The 17,468-nt window shown below is 44.5% G+C and overlaps 1 protein-coding gene across 1 annotated transcript in view; it reads left to right on the top strand.

Moving 5' to 3' along the window:
• The window catches only part of emx1 (empty spiracles homeobox 1), a 62,767-nt gene extending 45,805 nt beyond the window's left edge, over positions 1-16,962 (top strand). Inside the window, exon 3 of the mRNA XM_078224641.1 lies at positions 16,795-16,962. Coding sequence (XP_078080767.1) covers positions 16,795-16,962 — 168 coding nt within the window. The remainder of the gene's footprint in view (positions 1-16,794) is intronic.
• The last annotated feature ends 506 nt before the right edge of the window (positions 16,963-17,468 follow it).

Below are 17,468 nucleotides of genomic sequence, written 5' to 3'. Positions count from 1 at the left end.
CACCCTCACCCCCATAACCCTCACTCCTGTGTCCATCATAAATCTATCCAACTCAGCCCAGATATAACCAATTCTCTGGGGAAGAGAATCCACAGATTATTGACCCTCAGAGTGAAAAGAAATCTTATCTCAGTCTTAAATGGGAGGCCTCTTATATTTAAATGTGTCCCCGAGTTCCAAACTCCCCTCCGAGGGGAAACATCCTCTCAGCATCCACCCTGTCAAGCCCCCTTAAGATCAATAAAACCGAATGGATACAGGCCCAACCTATCCAGCCTTTCCTCATTAGATAACCCCCCTCATCCCAGGAATCGAGCTTGTGCACCCGAATTAAACTGCCTCCTGAGCAAATATCCCGACCTGAGTAAGGAGAACAAAACTGTACACAGTTATCATGAGATCTCCCTGCTTTTATATTCCGTCCACTTTGCCACAGAGGTGAACATTCCATGTGGCTTTCTAATTATTTGCTGCACCTGCATGTTAACATTTTGTGATTTTCATACTGGGACACCCACATTTTAGAAATTAATTTTCCAGGACCTGAGCGTTGCGAGTTGGGCCAGCATTTATTGCCCGTCCCTCTGTATCCTCCGTCCCTCTGTACCGCAGCATTCTGCAGTCTCTCACCATTTAAATAATATTCTGCTTTCTTATTCTTCCTGCCAAAGTGGACAACCTCACATTTCCCCATTATACTCCATCACACTCACTTAACCAACCAATATCCCTAACTTTCCTCCTAAAGTGAACTGGAAAATTAGGTTAAGGTATAGGTCAATGGAGGGTCAGTGGCAGACATTTAAGGGCATATTTCAGAATAGACTGAATAGATATATTCTAATGAGAAAATAAAACTCAGAGTTGAGGACTCACAACCCCTGGTTAATTAAAAAGTTATAGACAGCATCAAAGTTCAAGAAAAAGCATATAATTGCACAAAGACAGGTGACAGGTCAGTAGATTAGACAGAATAGCCTGGGGTGGCATGGTGGCTCAGTGGTTAGCACTGCTGCCTCACAGTACCAGGGACGTGAGTTCGATTCCTGACTTGGGTCACTGTCTGTGTGGAGTTTGCACATTCTCCCCTTGTCTGCGTGGGTTTCCTCCCACAGTCCAAAGATGTGCTGGTTAGGGTACATTGGCCGTGCTGAATTCTCCCTCAGTGTATCTGAACAGGAGTGTGGCAACTAGGGGATTTTCACAGTAACTTCATTGCAGTGTTAATGTAAGCCTTCGTGTGACTAATAAATAAATTTTTAAAAATACATATTTTTAAAAAGCAAAGAATGATTAAAAGATTGATAAGAATGTAAATAATTGATTAAAGGGAAAAATAGAGTGAGAGAGAAAGATGACTAGGAATATAAAGACAGATAGAAAGAGTTCCTATGGCTATTGAAAAAAGAAAAGATAGTAAAGTCAGCGTTAGTCCCATACTGTGAGCCTGGAAAATTAATGGAAAATGAGGAGATAGTGAATGAAAGCAAAAAAGCAAATTACTGCGGATGCTGGAATCTGAAACCAAGAGAAAATGCTGGAAAATCTCAGCAGGTCTGGCAGCATCTGTAAGGAGAGAAGAAGAAATAAAGAAGAATAAATCTTTTCTCTCAGAGGGTCGCGAAACTCTGGAATTCTCTTCCTCAAAAGGCAGTGGAAGCAGAGTCTTTGAATACTTCTAAGGCTGAGATAGATAGAATCCTGATTAACATGGGGGTGAAAGTAGGCAGGAATGTGGGATTGAGGTTAAAATCTGATCAGCCATGATCGTACTGAATGGCAGAACTGAGCGGTCTACTCCAGATCCTAATTTGTATGTTTGTATGTGACTTGCTTTCCAACCTACCTTTGTGTCATCAGCAAATTTGATTATAATACATTCCATTCCTTCATCCAAGTCATCGATATAGATTGTAAATAGTTGGGACTCTCTGTTTCCTGTTAGTTAATCAATCCTCTGGCCATGCTTGGATAGGCTTGGATTGTTTCCTTTAGAGCAGAGAAGGCTGAGGGGGGACATGAGTGAGGTGTACAAGATTATGAGGATAATGGACAGGGTGAGCAAGAAGCAGCTGTTCCCCTTGGTTGAGGGGTGAGGGGCAGGAGATTCAGAGGGGATTTGAGAAAAAGCTTTCTCACTCAGAGGGTGACAAGAATCTGGAATGCACTGCCTTGGAAAGCGGTGGAGGCTGGAAATCTTACAACTTTTAAAAGGTGCTTGGATGAGCACTTGAAACATCAGATGTTATGGTTCAGGTCAGAAACTCCAAGTGTTTTATGGAGCCCGCCTGAATCATTAATTTTGCATCTGTTCCATTTCAGGTATGATTCAAATGGCCCACTTGGGAGCTTTTATCAAGTTTATTTAAGAATATAGTTAACATACATAGTAAGAACATTAACAAGAACTTTTATCAATTACAAACAAAAACAAAACAACCACGATAATGTATAACCCTTAAAAAATAAATTTAAAATATTCCAATCAAACAAAAACTTGCTTTAAACAAAAAAAACCCTTTTCACAGGTTTAACACTGCAAAGACTAATGCTCAGGTGATGCTGGAACTGAGTCCTCTGTATGAATGCTGCAGTTCTCCTGAAACTCTGAACAGTTTCCCAGAAGACCAGGAAGAGACTCTGGTCAAGCCACCGACGGCAGATTTTCCACTCCAGGAAGGCTTTCAGCTAACCAGTAGAACCTCCCAAACACGGGGAGAGAGAGAGAGAGAGACTTCTTTCCAGCTTAATGCCCCTTCTAAAGTCAAAACCTGCAGCTCAGAACTGAAAAGGAAAGCACCTGTCACCTGACCCACAAACATTCTTCCTCCTGACAATGCAGGATCATAAAACTAATTCCCAAAGTAAAAATAAACCAACCCCCACTTAAACCACTGAAGGAGCAATAAAAGGGTTCCCAGTAGACAACCAGGTACCACAATGAGAGCTGAGAGCTACAGAGAACATGATTTTAAAAACCCTTAAAGGTACACCAACGTCATATATATCATTCAAGGGTATGGGGCAAGTGCAGGAAAATGGGATGAGTGTGACTTTAATGGTAGTCATTGTCGGTGCAGACTCGATGGGCGGAAGGGCCCTTTCTGTGCTGTGTGACTCTATGACTCTACGCTCATGAGTTCTTATCTTGTGCAATAAACGTTAATGTGACACATTATTGAATGCCTTTTAGAAATCTAAATACACTACCTTTACTGGTTCCCCTTTATCAACTCTGATACACCCTCAAAGAATGCTAATAAATTTGTCAAACACGATTTCCCTTACTCTGTCTGATAAAGTTAGGATTTTTGAAATGTTCTGTAACTACCTCCTTAATAATGGATTCTAGCATTTTTCCAATGGCAACAGTTTTGACAAACTGGCCGATAGTCTCCTGTTTTCTGCCTCCATCCTTCCTTGAATATTGGAATTACATTTTTCCAACTTCTAGGACCTTTCCCAAATCTCGGGAATTTTGGAAGATTATAAACAGTGCGTCCATCCTGTGGCCTATATGGACTTTGGCAAAACTTTTGACAAGTTCCCTCATGGTAAACTGGTCATAGAACAGTACAGCACAGAACAGGCCCTTCGGCCCACGATGTTGTGCCGAGCTTTATCTGAAACCAAGATCAAGCTATCCCACTCCCTATCATCCTGGTGTGCTCCATGTGCCTATCCAATAACCGCTTAAATGTTCCTAAAGTGTCTGACTCCACTATCACTGCAGGCAGTCCATTCCACAACCCAACCACTCTCTGCGTAAAGAACCTACCTCTGATATCCTTCCTATATCTCCCACCATGAACCCTATAGTTATGCCCGCTTGTAATAGCTCCATCCACCCGAGGAAATAGTCTTTGAACGTTCACTCTGTCTATCCCCTTCATCATTTTATAAACCTCTATTAAGTCTCCCCTCAGCCTCCTCCGCTCCAAAGAGAACAGCCCTAGCTCCCTCAACCTTTCCTCATAAGACCTACACTCCAAACCAGGCAGCATCCTGGTAAATCTCCTCTGCACTCTTTCCAGTGCTTCCACATCCTTCTTATAGTGAGGTGACCAGAACTGCACACAATATTCCAAATGTGGTCTCACCAAGGTCCTGTACAGTTGCAGCATAACCCCACGGCTCTTAAACTCCAACCCCCTGTTAATAAAAGCTAACACACTATAGGCCTTCTTCACAGCTCTATCCACTTAGTCATAGAAGTCATAGAAACCCTACAGTGCAGAAGGAGGCCATTCGGCCCATCGAGTCTGCACCGACCACAATCCCACCCAGGCCCTACCCCCACATATTTACCCACTAATCCCTCTAACCTACACATCCCAGGACTCTAAGGGGCAATTTTTAACCTGGCCAATCAACCTAACCCGCACATCTTTGGACTGTGGGAGGAAACCGGAGCACCCGGAGGAAACCCACGCAGACACGAGGAGAATGTGCAAACTCCACACAGACAGTGACCCAAGCCAGGAATCGAACCCGGGACCCTGGAGCTGTGAAGCAGCAGTGCTAACCACTGTGCTACCGTGCCGCCCTTGAGTGGCAACCTTCAGAGATCTGTGGATATGGACCCCAAGATCTCTCTCTTCCTCCACAGTCTTCAGAACCCTACCGTTGACCCTGTAATCCACATTTAAATTAGTCCTACCAAAATGAATCACCTCACATTTATCAGGGTTAAACTCCATTTGCCATTTTTCAGTCCAGCTTTGCATCCTATCTACGTCTCTTTGCAGCCTACAACAGCCCTCCACCTCATCCACTACTCCACCAATCTTGGTGTCATCAGAGTAAGGGTCATGGGTTCCAAGGCAACGTGGCACATTGGATCCAAAATTGGCTGAGAGGCAGGAAGCAGAGGAATATTTCTGCAACTGGAAGTCTGTTTCCAGTGGGATTCCACAGGGCTCAGTGGTGTGGCCCTTGCTATTTGTGCTGTACCATTCATGATTTGGACTCAAATATCGGAGGTATGATCAGTAAATTTGTGGATGAATTGAAAATTGGTAAGGTGGTAAATAGTGAGGAGGATAGGCGGACACTGCAGGAGGATATTCATGGGCTGGTCAGGTGAGCAGAGCAGTGGCAAATGGAATTCAACCCAGAAAAGTGTGAGCTAATGCACTGGGAAGAGCTAACAAGGCAAAGGATTAGACTGTGAATGGGAAGGCACCGGGTGGAAGTACTGAGGATCAGAGGGAGCTTGGAGCGCATATCCACAGATTCCTGAAGGTAGCAGGGCAGGTAGATACGGTGGTTAAGAAGGCAAATGGGATACTTGCCTTTCTTTATTAGCTGAGACATAGAATACAAGAACAGGGGGGTCATGCTGGAACTGTATAAAACACTGGTGAGGCCACAACTAGAGTACTGGGTGCAGTTCTGGTCACCACGTTACAGGAGGGGTGTGATTGCAGTGGAGAGGGTGCAGAGGAGATTCACCAGGATGCTGCCTGGGCTCGAGGCTCTGAGCTATGAGGAGAGATTGGATATTCTGAGGCCGTTTTACTTGGAGCAGTGAAGGTTGAGAGGGGACCTGATAGAGGTGGATAAGATTAGGAGGGGCATTGATAGTGTGGATAGGAAAACACATTTCCCATTAGTAGAGGGTTCAATAAACAGGGGGCAGAGATTTAAGGTCAGAGGTAGCAGGTTAAGAGGGGAATTGAGGAGAAACGTTTTCACCCAGAGGGTGGTGGGAGTCTGGAACTCACTACCTGAAAGGGAACCCTGACTACATTTAAGAACTATTTAGATATTCACTTGCACTGCCATAGCCTCCAGGGCTGTGGGCCAAGCGCTGGAAAATGGGATTAGTGTCAGATCTTTGTTGATTGGCATGGACACGATGGGTTAAATGGCCTCCTTCTGTGCTGTAAATGTCGATGATAATCGATTAAATCTCTGCAGCAGATGTTTTAAGGATACAGCTATAAAGTGGTGGGAATTGTCAGACTTTAGCCCCATTAGTTTTCCTAGCACATTTTCTTTAAAGAACGAAAGAATAAAGAAAATTACAGCAGAGGAACAGGCCCTTTGGCCCTCCCAACCTGCACCGACCATGCTGCCCGACTGAACTAAAACCCCCCACCCTTCCAGGGACTATATCCCTCTATTCCCATCCTATTCATGTCCAAACGCCCCTTGAAACTCACTATCGTATCTGCTTGGACTCCCTCCCCCGGCAGCGAGTTCCAGGCACCCACCACCCTCTGTGTAAAAAACTTGCCTCGTACATCTCCTTTAAATCTTGCTCCTCGCACCTTAAACCTGTGCCCCCTAGTAATTGACTCTTCCACCCTGGGAAAAAGCTTCTGACTATCCACTCTGTCCATGCCTCTCATAATCTTGTAGACTTCTATCAGGTCGCCCCTCAACCTCCGTCATGCCAGTGAGAACAAACCAAGTTTCTCCAACCTCTCCTCATAGCTAATGCCCTCCATACCAGGCAACATCCTGGTAAATCTTTTCTGTACCCTCTCCAAAGCCTCCACATCCTTCTGGTAGTGTGGTGACCAGAATTGAACACTATATTCCAAGTGCGGCCTAACTAAGGTTCTATAATTGGCAACATGACTTGCCAATTTTTAAACTCAGTGCCCCGGCCGATGAAGCCAAGCATGCCGTATACCTTCTTGACTACCTTCTCCACCTGCTTTGCCACTTTCAGTGACCTGTGTACCTGTACACCCAGATCCCTTTGCCTATCAATACTCCTAAGGGTTCTGCAATTTACTGTATATTTCCTATCTGTATTAGACCTTCCAAAATGCATTACCTCACATTTGTCCGGATTAAACTCCATCTGCCATCTCTCCGCCCAAGTCTCCAACCGATCTATATCTTCTGATGGTCCTCATTGCTATCCGCAATTCCACCAATCTTTGTGTCGTCCGCAAACGTACTAATCAAACCAGTTATGTTTTCCTCCAAATCATTTATATATATTACAACCAGCACTGATCCCTGAGGAACACCACTTGTCACAGCCCTCTATTCAGAAATTAATGATCATAATTGTTTTAAGTTCCTTTCCTTTCGCCCCCTGCTTTTCTATTATTCTGGGGATGCTTTTTGTGTCTTTAACTGTGAAAACAGATACAAAATACTTATCCAAAGTCTCTGCCATTTCCTTGTTTCCCATTTTTAATTCCTCAGTCTTGCCCTCTATGGGACTAACGCCCACCTTAGCTATTCTTTCATGGTCTGTTTGATATTTTTTTACTTATTTTCTCTCATTCTCCAATTTCCTTTTCTTTTTTAGTCATTTTCTGCTGGTTTAAAAAATGTTCGCAATTTTCCAGCCTACCACTAATCTTTGCAGTATTGTGAATCTTTTCTTTCAATTTGATTCCATCCTTAACTTCCACGGGGGAGGCGATGGCCTGGTAGTATTATCGCTGGACTATTAATCCAGAAACTCAGCTAATATTCTGGGGACCCGGGTTCGAATCCCGCCACGGAAGATGGTGGAATTTGAATTCAATAACGATTAAGTATCTGAAATTAAGAATCTACTGATGACCATGAAACCATTGTCGACTGTTGGGAAAAACCCATCTGGTTCACTAATGTCCTTTAGGGAGGGAAATTTGCCATCCTTACCTGGTCAGGCCTACATGTGACTCTAGAGCCACAGCAATGTGGTTGACTCTTAACCCTTGGGCAACAAGGGATGGGCAATAAATGCTGGCCAGCCAGCGACACCCATGTCCCATGAATGAATAAAAAAAAGTACAAATGGGACATTATTCTCGGAGAGTCTTTCTTTCTTAATGTACATCTTTGCTGAGAGTTATGAAATATCTCCTTAAATGATGCCATTGCTTCTCTACGATCTTATCTTTTAACCTATTTTCTCAATCCACTTTCGCCAACTCTGTCTACATATCCTTGTAATCACTTTATTTAAGGATAGGCAACAACACCTCAACGATCATCCTCAACACCGGTGCCCCACAAGGCAGTGTTCTCAGCTGCCTACTATACTCCTTGTACACCTATGACTGCGGCCAAATTTCCCTCCAATTCGATTTTCAAGTTTGCTGATGACATCACCAAAGTGGGTCGGATCTCAAACAATGATGAGACAGAGTACAGGAATGAGATAGAGAATCTGGTGAACTGGTGCGGCAACAATAATCTCTCCCTCAATGTCAACAAAATGAAGGAGCTTGTCATTGACTTCAGGAAGTGTAAAGGAGAACATGCCCCTGTCTACATCAATGGGTATGAAGTAGAAAGGGTCAAGATCTTCAAGTTTTTAGGTGTCCAGATCACCAACAACCTGCCCTGGTCCCCCATGTCGACACTATAGTTAAGAAAGCCCACCAACGCCTCTATTTTCTCAGAAGACTAAGGAAATTTGGCATGACAGCTACGACTCTCACCAACTTTTACAGAAGCACCATAGAAAGCATTCTTTCTGGTAGTATCACAGCTTGGTATGGCTCCTGCTCTGCCCAAGACTGCAAGGAACTACAAAAGGTCGTGAATGTAACCCAATCCATCACGCAAACCAATCTCCCAACCATTGACTCTGTCTACACTTCTCGCTGCCTCGGCAAAGCAGCCAGCATAATTAAGAACCTCACACACCCCAGACATTCTCTCTTCCACCTTCTTCCTTTGGGAAAAAGATACAAAAGTCTGAGGTCACGTACCAACCGACTCAAGAACAGCGTCTTCCCTGCTGCTGTCAGACTTTTGAATGGACTTACCTTGCATTAAGTTGATCTTTTGCTACACCCTAGCTATGACTGTAGCACTACATTTTGCACTCTCTCGTTTCCTTCTCTATGAACGGTATGTTTTGTCTGTATAGCATGCAAGAAACAATACTTTCCACTGTATGCAAATACGTATGACAATAATAAATCAAATCAAATATTTAAGATTAAGACACTAATTTCTGACTGAAAATTTTCATCCTCAAATTGCAAGTGAATTTGTGATCATGTTATGATCACTCTTACCAAGAGGATCCTTTACGACAAGATCATTAATTTACATATTCTCGGCTTCAAAATAACCAGTTCCCTGGCAGGTTCCGGAACATATGTTTCTGCAAAATTGTCCCAAATGTACATTTTGAACTCATCTTCTCAGCTACATTTGCCAATTTGATTTGTTCAATCTATATCTCACATGATTATTACTTTCTTCTCTGCCCCATCATTTTTTTCATCAATTCATGGGACACGGGCATCCCTAGTTGCCCTTGGCATTTCTTGATTTGTACTCTGCCCTATAGTGTAACTACTTCAGGGATCTACACTCCCTCCAATGACTTCTTTCCTTTATTATTTCTTATCTCCACCCAAACAGATTCCAGATTTTGATTCTCTGAACCAAGATCATTTCTCACTACTGTGCCGATCTCATTGTTGATTAACAGAGCTACCACATCCACTTCTCTTTCTTGTGGTTCTTCTGAATTGTCAAATATCCTTGAATATTCAGATCCCAGCTGTGATCACTTTGCCACCTTGTCCTTGTAATAACTATCATATCATACCCATTATTGCTATTTATGCTATTAATTCATCCATCATGTTATGAATGTTGCATGCCTTCAGATAAAGAGCCTTTAATTCTGTCTTTGTTCCATATTTCCCCACGCTAACTGAATCAGCTGGTACATTCTTATGTTTGTACGTTCTGTCCCTTCCTGTCACACTCTGGTTATCATCGCCAATGATTCTGTCTTGTCCTTACTCTTTAACTTCCCAAATCTTCCCTCATGTGAACCTTCCCTTCCACTGTTTAGTTTAAAACCCTCTCTACAGCTCTAGTTATACAATTCACCAGGATGCTGGTTCCAGCTTGACTTAAGGTCATCCCAAAGGTAAAGCTCCCACTTCCCCAAACTGGTGTCAGTCCCCCATGAATCAGAGAATCTACAGTGCAGAAGGAGGCCATTTGGTCTATCGAGCCTGCACCGACAACAATCCCACCCAGGTCCTATCCTATCCCTGTAATCCCATATATTTACCTTCCTAATCCTCTTGACACTAAGGGGCAATTTATCATGGCCAATCAGCCTAACCCACACATCTTTGGAGTGTGGGAGAAAACCAGAGCACCTGGAGGAAACCCACGCAGTCACAGAGAGAACGTGCAAACTCCACACAGACAGTGACCCAAGGCCGGAATTGAACCCGGGTCCCTGACACTGTGAGGCAGCAGTGTTAACCACTGTGCCACCGTGCCGCCCACTACATTTACTCATTTCTCCCACACTGATGAGCCACACATTGAACGCTCTGGGGAGTCTGGGGTTTAACTCAGTTGGTCGGACGGCTGTTTCAAGATGCATAGTGATGCCAACAGCGTGGGTTCAATTCCTGTACCGGCTGAGGTTATTCATGCAGGGGAGGGCAGCCGATGGTCATCTGAGACTGTGGTGACTTTACCAAACTCTCTGATATTTTTTACCCTGTGGCACAGGGAGTAATCCAGTGATTTTCATTTTTGTGGTTTGGTTTTTTTTTAAATTTAGCCCCCAGCTGTTCCTGAATAGTCTTCCCAGTATAATGGCAGCACAATGAGGGGGAACAGGACTGGACAGAGTACCAGAGACTGAAACCGGGGAAAGAGAAGCTGGAGGGGTTCTTGGAGCAAAGGAATTTGTGGAGAGGTTTGATAGAGGTGTACAAGATAATGAATGTAAGGTAGACAGAGAAAAGCTGTTCCCATTAATTCATAATACAAAGACTAGCGCACACAGATTTAAGTTTTGAGGCAATCAATATGGGGGAATGTGGGTTAGAACGTCTGAACAGGAGATTGACTAGGTTAGAATTGTTTTCGCTGGAGTTCAGACGAATGAGGGGGGATCTCAGAGAGACTTATAAAATTCTAACAGGACCAGACAGGGTAGATGCAGGGAGGATGTCCCCGATGGGGGAGTCCTGAACCAGGGGTCACAGTCTGAGGATTCGGGGTAGAACATTTAGGACAGAGGTGAGGAGACATTTCTTCACCCAAAGAGTGGTGAGCCTGTGGAATTCATGACCACAGGAAGTAGTTGATGCCAAAACATTGAATGTATTCAAGAGGCGGCTGGATATAGCACTTGGGGCGAATGGGATCAAAGGTTATGGGGAGAAAGCAGGATTAGGCTATTGAGTTGGATGATCAGCCATGATGGTGATGAATGGCGGAGCAGGCTCGATGGGCCAAATGGCCTCCTCCCGCTCCTATCTTCTATGTTTCTATGTGACCTGGAACTCATTGTCCAAAAGGTGTAGGAAACAAAGATAATCAATAACTTTGAAAGGAAATGGGATAGACACTTGAGGGAAATAAATTTTCAGTGCTAGGGGATAGTGTGCACTCAATGGGCCAAATGTCCTCCTTTGGTACTGTAATTGACTCAAGGTGGAACTTGTTTGCTACTTGATGCTCTGAGTAAGTCTTTGTGGTTACTGGAATGCCATTCTGCAAAGTTTCCACAATCATCATTTGTCTCACATTCTCAAAATCTTCCTCTAGTTTAAAAAAAAAGTTTCTTTATTAGTCACAAGTAGGTTTACATTAACATGGCAATGATGTTACTGTGAAAATTCCCCAATCGCCACACTCTGGCACCTGTTCGGGTACACTGAGGGAGAATTTAGCATGGCCAATGCACCTAACCAGCGCATCTTTCAGACTGTGGGAGGAAACCGGAGCACCCGGAGGAAACCCATGCAGACACGGGGAGAACGTGCAGACTCTGCACAGACAGTGACCCAAAGCCGGGAATTGAACCCGGGTCTCTGGCGCTGTGAGACAGCAGTGCTAATCACTGTGCCATCGTACCTCCAATGTCAGTGATGGAAACCACCGATCCCACAGTGAACACATCCATAGCTATATCAGTCAGGACACTCAGTTACATTAAGGTCAAAACATCTTTTGGCCACTTCAACTTCACAGCTATCTTTTTCAATGAGGCGAAATATCATTCAACTCCAGCCACTCTAACTTAGGCACTAAAAAAAGATTTTTGTGAAATCCAAATTTTTAGTGGAATCAAACTCATCCTGTGAACCACGATCTCTCCATTCCTTCTTTAATCAAAGCTTTACTTCAGCCAGCTGATTCTGTCGTAGTTCTTTCTGACTTTGAAGATCTCTATCTCTATCTCGTGGTTGGCATGGTGGCAAGTGGTTAGCACTGCTGCCTCACAGTGCCACAAGGACGTGGGTTTGGGCTTGGGTCACTGTCTGTGCAGAATCCACACGTTCTTCCCGTGTCCTGGAATGTGTTGCCGGGCAAGGTGGTGGAGGCGGACACACTGGGAACGTTTAAGGCTTATCTAGATAGCCACATGAACGGAGTGGGAATGGAGGGATACAAAAGAAGGGTCTAGTTTGGACCAGGGAGCGGCACGGGCTTGGAGGGCCGAAGGGCCTGTTCCTGTGCTGTATTGTTCTTTGTTCTTTGTCTGCGTGGGTTTTCTCCGGGTGCTCCAGTTTCTTCCCACAGTCTGAAAGACGTGCTGGTTAGGTGCATTGGCCGTGCTAAATTCTCCCTCAGTGTACCCAAACAGGCACCGGAGTGTGGCGACTAGGGGATTTTCACAGTAACTTCACTGTCTACTTGTGACTAATAAATAAACTTTAACTTTTTGATCTCTCTCCTTCTTTGTTAACCTCTCTCTTTCTGGAGGTCAAGTTCAAGCTTTTTAGTTTCTACTTCTTTCCCTTTTGCTAGTTCGAGTTTTTCCATCCCTTTGGCGGGTCGGATCAAGGAAAACCCCAAGGCTTTTTACTCTTATGTGAGGAATAAAAGAATGACCAGAGTGAGGTTAGGGCCGGTCAAGGACAGTGGTGGGAACTTGTGTATGGAATCAGTAGAGATAGGCGAGGTGATGAATGAATACTTTTCTTCAGTGTTCACCAAGGAGAGGGGCCATGTTTTTCAGGAAGAGAAGGTGTCACAGGCTAATAGGCTGGAGGAAATAGATGTTCGGAGGGAGGATGTATTGGCAGTTTTGAATAAACTGAAGGTCGATAAGTCCCCTGGGCCTGATGAAATGTATCCTAGGATTCTTTGGGAGGCGAGGGATGAGATTGCAGAGCCTTTGGCTTTGATCTTTGGGTCCTCGCTGTCCACGGGGATGGTGCCAGAGGACTGGAGAGTGGCGAATGTTGTTCCTCTGTTTAAGAAAGGGAATAGAAATGACCCTGGTAATTATAGACCGGTTAGTCTGACTTCGGTGGTTGGTAAATTGATGGAAAAGGTCCTTAGGGATGGGATTTACGACCATTTAGAAAGATGCGGATTAATCCGGGATAGTCAGCACGGATTTGTGAAGGGCAAATCGTGCCTCACAAATTTGATAGAATTTTTTGAGGAGGTAACTAGGTGTGTTGATGAAGGTAGGGCGGTTGATGTCATATACATGGATTTTAGTAAGGCGTTTGATAAGGTCCCCCATGGTCGGCTTATGATGAAAGTAAGGAGGTGTGGGATAGAGGGAAAGTTGGCCGATTGGATAGGTAACTGGCTATCTGATCGAAGACAGAGGGTGGTGGTGGATGGAAAATTTTCGGACTGGAGGCAGGTTGCTAGCGGAGTGCTGCAGGGATCGGTGCTTGGTCCTCTGCTCTTTGTGATTTTTATTAATGACTTAGAGGAGGGGGCTGAAGGGTGGATCAGTAAATTTGCTGATGACACCAAGATTGGTGGAGTAGTGGATGAGGTGGAGGGCTGTTGTAGGCTGCAAAGAGACATAGATAGGATGCAAAGCTGGGCTGAAAAATGGCAAATGGAGTTTAACCCTGATAAATGTGAGGTGATTCATTTTGGTCGGACAAATTTAAATGTGGATTACAGGGTCAAAGGTAGGGTTCTGAAGACTGTGGAGGAACAGAGAGACCTTGGGGTTCATATCCACAGATCTCTAAAGGTTGCCACTCAAGTGGATAGAGCTGTGAAGAAGGCATATAGTGTGTTAGCTTTTATTAACAGGGGGTTGGAGTTTAAGAGCCGTGGGGTTATGCTGCAACTGTACAGGACCTTGGTGAGACCGCATTTGGAATATTGCGTGCAGTTCTGGTCACCTCACTATAAGAAGGATGTGGAAGCGCTGGAAAGAGTGCAGAGGAGATTTACCAGGATGCTGCCTGGTTTGGAGTGTCGGTCTTATGAGGAAAGGTTGAGGGAGCTGGGGCTGTTCTCTCTGGAGCGGAGGAGATTGAGGGGAGACTTAATAGAGGTTTACAAAATGATGAAGGGGATAGATCGAGTGAACGTTCAAAGACTATTTCCTCGGGTGGATGGAGCTATTACAAGGGGGCATAACTATAGGGTTCATGGTGGGAGATATAGGAAGGATATCAGAGGTAGGTTCTTCACGCAGAGAGTGGTTGGGGTGTGGAATGGACTGCCTGCAGTGATAGTGGAGTCAGACACTTTAGGAACATTTAAGCGGTTATTGGATAGGCACATGGAGCACACCAGGATGGTAGGGAGTGGGATAGCTTGATCTTGGTTTCAGATGAAGGTCGGCACAACATCGTGGGCCGAAGGGCCTGTTCTGTGCTGTAATGTTCTATGTTCTATGTTCTATGTTTTCTTCTTTTTCTATTTCAAGCTGCTTGATTTGCAGTTGAATTTTTGCTAACTCTAGCTGTGATACTCCAATTTCAGATCTCTCCTCTTCTGATTCTAAATGCAGAGTAATTACTTTAATTATATCATCCTTATGAAATCCTGTCAATATTTCTCCATGCTCTGCTCACTCTCCATCGTAGCCTTATTTGAGGCTGACGAATGGCAGATGGAGTTTAATTTAGATAAATGCGACGTGATGTATTTTGGTAGATTGAACCAGGGCAGGACTTACTCAGTTAATGGTAGGGCGTTGGGGAGAGTTACAGAACAAAGAGATCTAAAGGTACAGGTTCATAGTTTCTTGAAAGTGGAGTCACAGGTGGACAGAGTGGTGAAGAAGGCATTCGGCATGCTTGGTTTCATTGGTCAGAACATTGAACACAGGAGTTGGGACGTCTTGTTGAAGAAGTACAAGACATTGGTAAAGCTACACTTGGAATACTGTGTACAGTTCTGGTCATCCTATTATAGAAAGGATATTATTAAACTTGAAAGAGTGCAGAAGAGATTTACTAGGACGCTACTGGGACTTGATGGATTGAGTTATAAGGAGAGGCTGGATAGACTGGGACTTTTTTCTCTGGAGCGTAGGAGGCTGAGGGGTGATCTTATAGAGGTCTATAAAATAATGAGGGGCATAGATCAGCTAGATAGTCAATATTTTTTCCCAAAGTTAGGGGAGTCTAAAACTAGAGGGCGTAGGTTTAAGGTGAGAGGGGAGAGATACAAAAGGGGCCAGAGGGGCAATTGTTTCACACAGAGGGTGGTGAGTGTCTGGGACAAGCTGCCAGAGGTAATAGTAGATGTTGGTACAATTTTGTCTTTTAAAAAGCATTTGGACAGTTACATGGGTATAATGGGTATAGAGGGATATGGGCCAAATACGGGCAATTGGGACGAGGTTAGGGGTTTAAAAAAAGGGCAGCATGGACAGGTTGGGCCGAAGGGCCTGTTTCCATGTTATAAACCTCTATGAATCTATGACTCTATTTCAAATAATCTACGATTACATTTTCTCCTCTGAGAAAAGCCTTAGCAAATGTCAAAGCCATTTGTGAGTTCCAACCAGTGAAAGAAACTTCATGGCAAATCCAGTTCCTATGGCCAAGTGCTCATCTGTTTAAAGATTCACACACTGCTCAGAAGTTCAAGGATTTCTGATCCTGCAAGAGACAGTTTTTTAAATTCATTCACAGGATGTGGGCATTGCTCGTGAGACGAACATTTATTGCCCATCCCTAATTGCCCTCGAGAAGGTGCCTTCTACAGTCCATGTGGTGTGGGTACATCCATAGACTTCCCAGGATTTTGGAGGGGAACTTGCAGATGGTGGGTTCCCATGCTTTTGTCTCCCTTGCCCTTCCAGCTGTTAGAGTTGCTGTTGAAGGAACCTTGGTGAGTTGCTGCAGTGTCTCTTGTAGACGGTACACACGGCTGCCACTGTGCGTTGGTGGTGGAGGGAGTGAATGTCGAATGTTTGTGGATGGGGTGCCAATCAAACGGGCTGCTTTGTCCTGATGGTGTTGGGCTTCTTGAGTGTTGTTGGAGCTGCACCCATCCAGGCAAGTGGGGAGTATTCCATCACACTCCTGACTTGCGCCTTGTAGATGGTGGATAGACTTTGGGGAGTCAGGAGGTCAAGGATTCCCAGCCTCTGACCTGCTCTTGCAGTCATTGTATTTATGTGGTGAGTCCAGTTCAGTTTCTGGTCAATGGTAACCCCAAGGATGTTAGTAGTGGAGGACTCAGTGATGGTAATGTCTTTCAATGGCAGATGGTCAGATTGTCACATTGTGGGCGGCATGGTAGCACAGTGGTTAGCACTGCTGCTTCACAGCGCCAGGGACGTAGGTTCGATTCCCGGCTTGGGTCACTGTCTGTGTGGAGTTTGCACGTTCTCCCCGTGTCTGCGTGGGTTTCCTCCGGATGCTCTGGTTTCCTCCCACATTCTGAAAGGCGTGCTGGTTAGGTGCATTGACCCGAACAGGCGCCGGACTGTGCCGACTAGGGGAATTTCACAGTAACTTCATTGCAGTGTTAATGTAAGCCTTACTTGTGACTAATCGATAAACTTTATTTTTTTCTTGTTGGAGTTGGTCATTGTGTGGCACGAATGATACTTACAGCTTATCAGCCCAAGCTGATTTCCTTGTCCTGTGTTTTTTTTTATTGTAGGTGAAGGTGTGGTTCCAAAACAGGAGAACGAAATATAAACGTCAGAAGTTGGAGGAAGAAGGACCCGAGTCCCAGCAGAAGAAGAAAGGCTCGCATCACGTCAACCGCTGGAGGTTGGCAACAAAACAATCCAGTCCCGAGGACATTGATGTCACCTCGGAGGATTAGCGAGGGAGAAAGGGGGGAGGTCAGGAGGAAGGGAAGGAGGGAGAGACAATGAAAGGGACGACAGGAAAAGCACAGACATTTCCACCCAGTGCGAGGAGGATGGAGAAAACGTCAAAACAGTTTGGAGAACGACATCACATGACAATCATCGAAGACCTTGGACAAGACTTTTGCGGAGATTGAATCTGGAAAGGAAATGCACTTCAGGATGTAGTTGGAAGATAGCGACACTTCTCCTGTGACAATTAACCATCCGCTGTGTGTGTGTAAATATATAAATATATATTATATTAAAAATTATCTGAAAGAATAAACTTTTTTTTATTTATTGGACGTTCCTTTTTATAATGGTGACTTCAGCTTGTGGTGGGCGGACAGAGGCTGTGGAGATTCGAAGCCTTTGTCCTCTCAGGAGCTGAATATTTTGGGATACAGATGTTCAGATGGATTGATCTACTCCGGAAGGTGTTGGGACGTTGCTACTGTTTTCCGGGAGTGAGATTTAT

This window comes from Mustelus asterias, chromosome 1, assembly GCF_964213995.1.
Source record: "Mustelus asterias chromosome 1, sMusAst1.hap1.1, whole genome shotgun sequence".
Lineage (NCBI taxonomy): Eukaryota > Metazoa > Chordata > Chondrichthyes > Carcharhiniformes > Triakidae > Mustelus > Mustelus asterias.
Note: the sequence above shows the minus strand (reverse complement) of the source record. Positions and strands in the feature narration are given on the sequence as shown.